A 9883-nucleotide genomic window follows, 5' to 3' on the forward strand; every position below is an offset into this window, starting at 1 on the left:
CTGCTTGCTTACACGGGGGCTGGGCGGCGCTGGGGGGGGGGGGGGGAGAATAGGGTTTGGCGGGGCTTGGTGGCGCTGGGGGGGGGTGCGCGTGTTTCAGCATGGCTGGGGGATTTCAGCCCTCAGCTATTTTCTTTGGAGTAATATGGCCCTCGCCGCTTTACGAGTTGTGCAGGCCTGCATTAGATGAAGCATATTTCAAAGTAAAAAATAAGAAATTCAGTGAGGAAAGAAGCCGCTAAAATAAATGGATGGTCAAGGAGGAGATAGTCAACAGGGAATCAACTTCTCTCACACAATCTCTAATTAACATAATAAAATACCACATAAATTAGAACTAAAACATAAGATGTAAAAAGGGGAAAATGGCTTTGGGATTTAAGAAGAAGAATTGCAGAAAGGTAAATTAAATGCAGCCATTTAAATACATTAAACACAGTACTGTTTTTGTTAAGCACTATAGAATATGTATTGCTTCTAGTATCATAAGAAATAAAGCCATGTATAAAAACTCAATATTGCTTCAGTAATTGAGAATATGCAATGTGTTTACACCTGAACTTAATCCTTAGAAAGCTCACATCAGTTGACTGGCAAATTGAAGAAACTTTCAGAATATGTATGTGTTGAATTCCTCAACATCTTAGCATAACTAGAAAAAGCAGTTAACTTGATCCCATTATATCAAACAAGAGAATGTACAGTGTAAAATTGATCAGAGAAGATGCAGCCCGCTGTTTAAGTACAATATTACTAGATTTCATTTTCACATCCACTAATGGCAATTTTCTCAAGGAGTAAGTTTCTGCCTAAGAGAGAATCCTTTCCAGAAAATAACTGCCTCTTACCGCATATACATAAGCACAGTCTATTACAACAATCCACTACTGAAACAAACTATCATGATGGTTTAATAGTTATGATGCAATCAGTTTATATTTAATCTTTTCTGAAGACTATTTTTTATAACTGAAACCTTTGTAATTGTAAATTACATATCTGTAAAGTCTTCTTCTGTTCTGCTGTAGTGTAGTAATTTGTCTTCTAATCCAAAACTGTCTATCAACAGAGTGAGGCTCAGTTTATTGCCATCTGTAGACAACGCTGACTGGAGTTCATAAAGCATCAACTGGGTGCTGCATCTCCATTTCGTTATCAAAGATTGCAATTCTGATGGGTTATTCTGAAATGGGGAGGGGGAAGGGAGAAAGGTTACTTACGGAGTTGCAGAAATTATAGAAAAACAATGTTTGGAACTTTACAGATATTTATATAACTTAATTAACTGAAAGAGCCCCAGAAAAATTACAATAAAGAACTATATGCAGAGAGAACTGCTGCCTCCTCTGGGGTGGAATGCAACAATTACTTCTGTAGTGGTGCTGTCCAGGACAGGAAGTGGGAAAAACAGCTGATCCACTTAAAACTACAGTGGAAGCTTAGGTATGAAGAATACAATTGAATTAGAATTTGACTCCTCATCGTCTACAAAAAGTTGCATGGATCTTTATCATCTACATATAGGATCTCTGAACTTTCAGCAGTACAACATCCACTAACAATGATGGGAAATTAAGTTGTAATCAAACAGAGAAGTGCTCTCCCATGAATCAACACTGTTTTCAGCAATACCTAGGGCTGCATCAACACTGGCAGCATTCAGACCCAAGAACCTAACATGATGAAAAAAAGGCCTGTGTCTTGTCTACACTACAACTTCTGTGGTTGTTTCTTTTAGTAGAGCTGTACTGTTGGCAAATTATACATCTGATTTTGTCTAGTGTAGACAAGACATAAGCATTGGTAGTCTCCCAGTCAAGTGCAAACACTTTTCACAATAAAAAGACAGAGGTCAAGAACAGTTAAAGATGTATTTGAAATAAACACCCAGTTTAAAAGTCATTTTTAAAGAGCTACATTATTATGCATTATTTTTAATTGCATTTCTTTTAGTTTGGATCATGAAAACAGAATAATCTTTCATTTTGGTTTCTCATCAGTTTCAATGTCAGGTTCTCATATATTAGCCCAATGCTGCAATCTTTAGGCTTGAAACACTACTAAGGAATATTTTTGTTTTAAAAAATATTTCTCCAATAGAATTTAAAAACACACAGAGAAACATTTCTATTAGAGTTGGTCACAATTTTTTGAATTTTGAAATTAAATTTAAAACAGGAAAACAAAAATAAATGAATCAACCAACTTTCTTCCCTGCTTTTTGACTAGCTCTAATTTCTACTGGTTTTAGGAGTTTATAAAAATGTCTTTTTACAGAACCAAAATTTGCCCTGAAATTAGGTCCCCCCTGCCTGACCCCATTTCAAAAAACATTAAAAGAGAAAAGATTTAGAGCTGAGATAGCATGGGCCTATTCAGAAACTCTTCTCACCTTGGATCTGTACATCTTGACCAGTTTGAGTCTTCGAAGCAGATCTTTCTTCTCTTGGACCTGCTTCAACAATCTTAATTTTTCCTCAAGTAGTTCTTGTTGACTAAGGTCAGCACCCAACACCACAGAGTGTGGAGAATTCTGAACAAGTCTGCAGCAATGTCTCTCCTGTACAGGACTACTCAAACTTGTATTTGCAGCACAGTTCTCCTCCAGGATTTCACAGCTATTTTGTAATCTGGAACAGGATTCTTTTGCCAACAGAGCCCCTTCTTCAGAAGTACTGTAATCTTTTTCTTCAATATCTACTTTAAGGCGTTTTGCCACAGTGAAACTGGAATTAAATGAACGTCTTGCTTTCTTTAATCGCTCCTTAAGTGTTGTGCTCATTGGCTAAAGAAAATGACAAAGGAACAAAACAAAAGTCAAACAATATTTTTGCTAATATAAACTCTTTATTTGGGAAAAAGAAAGAACAGAAGTGACTTTAATCTAAGTAGTAAGTTTACCAGTTCAGTTTTTACAGTATTTGTAAACCCCACTATGATGTAAATTTTCACAATTACCCCTACAGAGTTCACAAATGTGACTGAGCAGTTATCTTCCTATTCTCACATGTATACCTACACACACTCACTCAGCAGCTAGTCGTAAGAAAGAGTTGTGGCTCCAACCTTCCTGACTTCATCTCTCAGGACCAAATCCTGCTGTCCTTATTCAATGACTCCAGGAGAATTTTCTTTAAGAAAGGAAGTACAACTATCCTAATTGTCAAATTTTAGAAACTGTTACAGGTCAGTATGTTATGTTATCTCTGTAAAAAAAAAAAAATCTCAGCATGGAAATCTACTGCTGGAAACTTCAAAACTAGGAGGGATCTCAAGATACCTACTGGATCAATAGCACAGCCTTTCCCCCCCCCGTTTTAGTTTCACATATTGCCCACAATATGCTATGTACTTTCCAAATAAAAAGCCTAGCATGAACTCCCAAATGTAGGGAAATTAATAGTTAAAGGAAAACTACAGTGTAATATATTAGTACAATCACTATAAATATAATTATAAAGAAGTAAATCAATAAGCTTCTGGAAGTAAAAAACAATTTTTTTATTTTTTTTTTTAAATCTCTGCCTTCATGACCAGTTCATGATGCAAAGTAGGACTGAAGGAATCCTTTCCTCCACTGGACAGCACTGCAAGTCAAGCATTTCCAAGTTATTTGTAAGGCAGATCCCCTATTTTTTTTGTTTAAGGGGAAAAAAACCACAAATCTGTAAGTACTAAAAAAAATTAAAGGATAGAATTTGGCTTATAGAGCTTTGAAACTGTTTTCAAGTGTTTTCTACTACGAACATTTTTGCACGTCTATTCTGCAGGAAAGAAAGCTGCCTACATACTAACTGAATGTAAACACAGATATGTCTAAATACTGCTTTAAAAATCAGTTCGACATATATTCTTATTATGAGCCTGATTTTGCCACCCTGACTCAAGTTGAGTAGCACTCAAAATCCAAATGGGACTACTTGCACAGTAAGGTACTACTCAACATATGTATGGATAGCAGAATTGGACCATACTAAATTAATTTAAATTGACGTAATTTAAGTTAACTAATGCAAACATAATATACTCCTGGGGGAATTCTGCACCACTGTGCAAGCATGGAGTTAAGGTCCCCTGAAGATTTTTTCCCCTCCTGCAGAATAATTGATTCTGACAGGGAGGCGAAGAGAAGCAGTGAGAGAGGTCATGCTGCAATTACACCTTTCACCCAACGGGCTGATGCTGGCTCACAGGCTGGAGCAGCCAGCCGTGGAGAGAAGGGGGCAGAGGCTGCCTTCCTCACAGCACCCTGCCCACGAGGCCAGGTGAGGGGAGACAGAATATGGGGGAGACAGAGTGGTGCTGCTGGGGAGGGGTTCACACAGACCAGGGTTCAGAAGGGCTACTGTGGTACAAGGGGTAGTGGGGTGATAACACTGAGCCAAGGACTGAATGAGAGTGGGGGTGGCTGAGTGGGTTTGCAAGGATACATGCCTGGCTGAAAGGGAGAGGCTGGGGGTCAGCCAGAGTCTGCACGGGGGAGGCTCCCCAACTCCATAACAGTCCCTCCCCTGCAAATAACTGTTCCATATTTCTCCCACCCACACCCAACAACCCTCCAGTTTTATTCCCAGGCTCCTTCCCAGCAATTACTTCCCTCTTTCTTAGCTTCTCCATTACCCCAACTCCCCCAAGCCTTTGCCCTGCTTCTGAGGGGTGAGGGAAATACATTTCTGTATTGTAGTTTAAATGAATTATTACTCAAAGTTCTGTATTAATATGCCGAGTAAGGAATCGGTTTATCAAAAACATTTCCTGAATCTTTTTTGTTGTCCGTTTTGTTACAGACATGCTTGCTGACAGGTATTTTGAAATAAATTACCAAAATAACCGAAACTGCATTATATTGTGTTATTTTGACAAATAAAATATGCAGAAATTTTAAAATATTGTGCACAGAATTTTTAATTTTTTGGCCCAACATTCCCCCAGAAATAATAATAGACATCCTCCTCTCTGTTGCAGTTCTCCAGCTGTAATGGTTATTCCAGGTAGCCAGTTCTCAGATTTCTGTTCTATCTGAAACAAGCATTATCACTATTTCTACTACATCAACCACTGAACATCACTGCACCTCACAGATGGTCATCAAAAGAATCAAATAAGTGCCAGGCCTGAGGACAAGAGCCATTTCTATATCAAACTGCTTTTTAAAGTCCAAGGCCAGCATTTTAGAGTGGTTATGGTTTTGAGTGTCTCAGTGTTAGAGTAACCAATCTAAGGCACATTACAGGGCTTAATTTCAGAAGGTGGGTGCTCAGCACTTTCTGAAAACCCAAAGTCACTGAATTCAGAAATCACTAGTCATTCTTAAAGATCTTTGCCTAATATTTTATATCCTTATAAAATATTTAAATTTTGAGAAAACCCAAACAATATAGTTAAAAGACACTTCTCACGATCTGACCCTATGCTGGCCAGGCCCGTTTTAATGTGTGCCATGGTCAATTTAACATCACCAAATGGTGCATGCAGGGGCATTACATCAGAGAAGGAATAGGCAATGTAGAACTGAACATTGTAAGACCTAATACATTGCATTTCCATTTTGTATAGAGTTTTCCATACAAGTTGTGCTCCAAACTTAGAGTTAAATAATACCAATTTGATTTCAGGTATGATTTGAAAACAGATGGGAAAGTCAGCAAGGAAAGCTGTCAGATGCAGCGAAGGATAATGCTGTTATAACTGTGGTAAGACTGTGACGTGACAGACTAAGCCAGTGCTAAATGAGCAAAGGGGGGCAAGGTCAGGGAAGAGTGGGCTGGAGCAAGGGCGATGTGATTGTATTATTCTGTATGTGTCAAAGTACACCTCTACCCAGATATAACACAAATTCAGATATAACGCGGTAAAGCAGTGATCTGCGGGGGCAGGGCTGCGCACTCCAGCGGATCAAAGCAAGTTCGATATAACGCGGTTTCACCTATAACATGGTAAGGTAAGATTTTTTGGCTCCTGAGGACAGCGTTATATCAGGGTAGAGGTGTATAGTCAAAAGCAGCAGCAACATTCTGCATATGCTGGAGCCTAGAGAGCTGAGACTTGGAGCCTTTTGTACAGATGGGAGAAAGGATTAAAAAAAGTGAGTTTAAATAACGTCCTGAAATATCTTTATAAAGGTTTCTCACACTTCTTAGCTCGGCATTCAGGGTGTTCCTCACTTAATGCATGTCAGAATCAAAGCACACATACACCTTTACCCCGATATAATGTGACCAGATATAACACGAATTCTGATATAACGCGGTAAAGCAGTGCTCCGGAGGGGTGGGGCTGTGCACTCCGTCGGATCAAAGCAAGTTCCATATAACATGGTTTCACCTATAACGTGGTAAGATTTTTTGGCTCCCGAGGACAGCGTTATATTGAGGTAGAGGTGTTCTTAGAGAACATTACCCATTAATTTTAATTCTGGGCATAAACTATCTGTTCCCACATATATTCTGCCAAAGTATTTCATGGACTGCCAAACATCAAGTAAAGTTTGCTTACCACTGGTGTTGCAATACCTAGCTACAATGGGAAAACTTCACTAATAGAATGGCATATAAAAGATTTTCATACCTTTTTCCCTGAGCCAGTGCTCTGAGGAGCTAGTGTCCCACGGTCCTCTGGAGTGCTGCACAGTGATGTTGATTTGTCTGACAATGGTGTTTCCATCTTGAGAACAAGTTAATATACTGTAGAAATAATACAGAAACATATTCATATGCAGAATAGACATCTGACTTGTCAAGTCAGGTCCTTTTCCCTCTGCTTAAGGTCAGAATGTGATGAAATAGGACCACCAAGTGGCCAGGGAAACAAATTAAAAGCAACGTTAAGAAAATACCAACACTAGGCTATTTTCCAGTTGTTCAGTTTACAAAGTCATCTGTTTATATAGGGCCTTATTCTGCCAACCTCATTTCCATGGAATTGTACACTGCTCTGTGAATAGCCCTCTTGATTACAATAGGACAAATGGCAGTACTACTCAGTATAAGGTTGGCAAAACCTGGTCTTTATTGTTAAGTTTTGTCTATTTGTCGCTTTGGTGTTCACGTAGGATTAGAAATAATGTACTGTGTAGAAAGAAGAAAAATAAGAATATAAAATTAATATGGTTTCCAGTCTCCATCATCAGCCTCCATCATTTGCACCAACACTGGTGGGCGCCCTCAAACTCTCCAGAGGCAGTGGCATGTATTTATAAAGAAAAGGAATCCATTATCATATGCTCGGAAAAGGCTAGATCCTGCCATATCTTACTTGTATGCATAATCCTCACTGCAAACAGACACCCCATCAACTTCAAAATTTGAGCAATTCTTACTACTTGTCTGAGTAAGGATTACTCCTATGAGTAAGGCCTTGAAGAATCAGTCCCTCGGTTTGGCTATTTCTCAGTTAGACATAAAAGGTTGCTAAGAGACACAGGATTTTTATTGTTCAACTGTACAAGCAATTAAGATTTTTTTTTTTAAATAAAACAATAATTATATATACAGGGTCTCTGAAAATAATCTAGTATCTTATTTGAAGTGTGATCCTTTTAGGCATGCTCCATGGATAAATATATTACTCATGCAAGTAGAATTTTTAGATTAAAATGAAGCTGCCCCAATTTGCTCAACAAAGCACACTGATTAACATGGTAAGTAGTACTCCTCCGCACATACCAACTTTACATTGATTTGACAACTTTTAATTTAGTTTATGCAGTGTAGTGTAGCTGTGTTGGAGGATAGTAGAGAGACATGATGAGTGAGGTAATATCTTTTATTGGACCAACTTCTTCTGAAGTTTTCTTCTTCTGAAGAACAACAGAAGTTGGTCCAATAAAAAAAAAATAATAATAACTCACCCACCTTGTCTCTTTAATTTAGTTTGGCATTTTTGAACCACCTGCTAATGCCCAACATGCAGCTGGAAAGTTGTCAGTTATGCCTTCCAATGCCTGGAGACTGATATTTGCAGTTTAGAAACAGACTAGAGAAGCCTTTTAAAGTTAAGGGTATTTAAACAAGTTACATGAGTACTGTAGTGTAAGATTACGTAGGGTACCATCTCCCCACAGGCTAAGGGCACCAAAGCTGCAGCTCTCCAAACCCTTACTGTCTTGAAGAACGAGCTACAAGGGAATCCAGTTCAGGTCTGCGTGGCTGCATAGACAAGGTATTAGCCCTTATTTGTCTTACTGCTAAATCAAATCCATGTTACCTTGTCATTCAAGATTCAGCACATAGTATTTTATTTTAAGTTAATTTTTTTCAAAGGCTGTAAATCATGCGTCTTAGCAAAATGGGTAGCATTTGCTGAATGAAACAGTGGTAAGTTATTTTCAGAGCACAGCAGTAAGTTACTTCACAGTTTAAGCAAGAGGCTAGGAAAAATTCGCATCATACCTATACAATATTTCACAGGTAAGTAATAAGTCTCTCCCCACTAAGCAACAGAACATTTTAAAACCTGAAAACCGCCTTCAACAGAGCGCTCAGTGTCTTTCTGAAATCCAATGGCCCAGTGTTAGCTTTTACACAGGTTACTTTTCTTCAAGAAATCATTTATTCTACTAACAAAAAGTTTCCAAGGGTGCCATGGGGTCAGCATGCATCTGTAATTCCACTTCTCCATAGGTCTCTGCAACTCTGCCCTGCACAGTGAGAATCCGCCCCTGATGAATCAGGATCAATTTTTTTCCCCCATGCAAAAACACCATTTAACATATAAAAACAGCATCTTCCAGTGTAAATGGAACCACTGGGAAGGAGGAGAGCAGTACCTTTTCCTCAGCTCTGCCACTGACTCGCAGTGAGGCCTTGGGCAAGTCCCTTCTGTGCCTCGGTTTCCCCTAATGCACAACAGAGATAATGCTGTTTACTTTGCGAACAGCTTTGAGATGTAGCGGACAAACATATTATAAGAGCTAGTATTGATATCATTTCATGCAGAGTGAGCTTTGCACCCTGATTAACCAATGCAGAGCTACGGGGTAGCCCATAGGCAGGGTCAGTGCTCTCAGCAGTTCGTCTGACATGGGGTAACCCCCCCCCCCATCCTCCCATCCCCTGCAGGGCACAGCCTTTCCCAGGAAATACAGGTGCTGGGGGGGGGGGGGAAATCACCCCATTAACACGGGGTAACCCCCCCACTCCCATCCCCTGCAGGGCACAGCCCCTCCCAGGCAATACCGGTGCTGGGGGGGGTATCACCCCATTAACACGGGCCCGGGCCCCTCCCACCACGTACACGGAGAGGTGGGGCTGGACTGGCCCCCGGGAGCTGGGGCAGTGGGGGAGGGGTGGCTGAGGTGACCCCCCCCCCGCTGCGGGGGGGAGGGGCTTTCCCCTCAGTACCTCACGCGCCTCAGCGGGCCACGCGCCCGCCCGACTCTGCGGCCCGACACTCGCTCGGTCGGGTTAAAATGGCTCCAATCCCATCTCCCGCTCCCGCTCGAGGGGAGGAGCCGAGTTTGAGGCGGGAGAGGACGGAGCGGTCGGGCGCGTGAAGGAAAGAGAAACTCCGAGCCCGCCCGCCCGCTCCCCAGTGGGGGAGATACACGGCGTGCGGTCGGGCGCGCGAAGAGAAACTCACGTCCCGCTCTGCGGAGTGGGCACGGGATGGGCGTGGCCAGAAGGGAGAAAGACTCCACTCTCGGGCGGGCGGGAATGAAGAGAGGGGAAGTGGGCGGGGCGTGTGCACCCACAGGGGAGGGAGGAGGGTGGTGGAGCTGCCTGGCCCAGGCTGATTGGGGAGACAGGGAGGGGATTTCAAAATACCTAGAGGGGGAATGCAGGGGCTTAATTTCTAGCCCCCCAGCATCATGCAGTGCCCCCCAAACCAATGGAGACACCCCAAGCCAGGTAGCTGGTTATTCCATGACATGGCAGTATCAAGT

The 9883-nt window shown here is 41.3% G+C and overlaps 1 protein-coding gene across 3 annotated transcripts; it reads right to left on the bottom strand.

The window, feature by feature from the left end:
• Window positions 1-444: 444 nt before the first annotated feature.
• On the bottom strand, window positions 445-9642 carry SFR1 (SWI5 dependent homologous recombination repair protein 1). 3 transcript variants are annotated; one of them, XM_054034911.1, is made up of 5 exons: window positions 9580-9642; window positions 8768-8836; window positions 6568-6683; window positions 2393-2785; window positions 445-1183 (listed from the first exon to the last, which is right to left on the bottom strand). In XM_054034911.1, exons 3-5 carry the CDS (start codon window positions 6661-6663, stop codon window positions 992-994), a joined length of 681 nt encoding a protein of 226 aa, XP_053890886.1. In that variant the 5' UTR covers window positions 6664-6683; window positions 8768-8836; window positions 9580-9642; the 3' UTR covers window positions 445-991. The 3 variants fall into 3 exon arrangements, with proteins under 3 accessions (XP_053890886.1, XP_053890885.1, XP_053890887.1); XM_054034910.1 differs by lacking the exon at window positions 9580-9642 and adding an exon at window positions 9342-9479; XM_054034912.1 differs by lacking the exon at window positions 9580-9642 and adding an exon at window positions 9235-9263.
• Window positions 9643-9883: the final 241 nt, after the last annotated feature.

This window comes from Malaclemys terrapin, chromosome 7 (genome assembly GCF_027887155.1).
Source record: "Malaclemys terrapin pileata isolate rMalTer1 chromosome 7, rMalTer1.hap1, whole genome shotgun sequence".
NCBI classification, from domain to species: domain Eukaryota; kingdom Metazoa; phylum Chordata; order Testudines; family Emydidae; genus Malaclemys; species Malaclemys terrapin.

What these genes read in the sequence shown, in the direction of transcription:
- SFR1 (XM_054034911.1), bottom strand. Translation starts at nt 6,663, where the DNA reads ATGGAAACACCATTGTCAGACAAATCAACATCACTGTGCAGCACTCCA. An exon ending in GCACTGGCTCAGGGAAAAAG is followed by an intron (nt 2,786 to 6,567) that starts GTATGAAAATCT and finishes CATTTTCTTTAG; the next exon opens with CCAATGAGCACAACACTTAA. An exon ending in TCAAGATGTACAGATCCAAG is followed by an intron (nt 1,184 to 2,392) that starts GTGAGAAGAGTT and finishes TCCCCATTTCAG; the next exon opens with AATAACCCATCAGAATTGCA.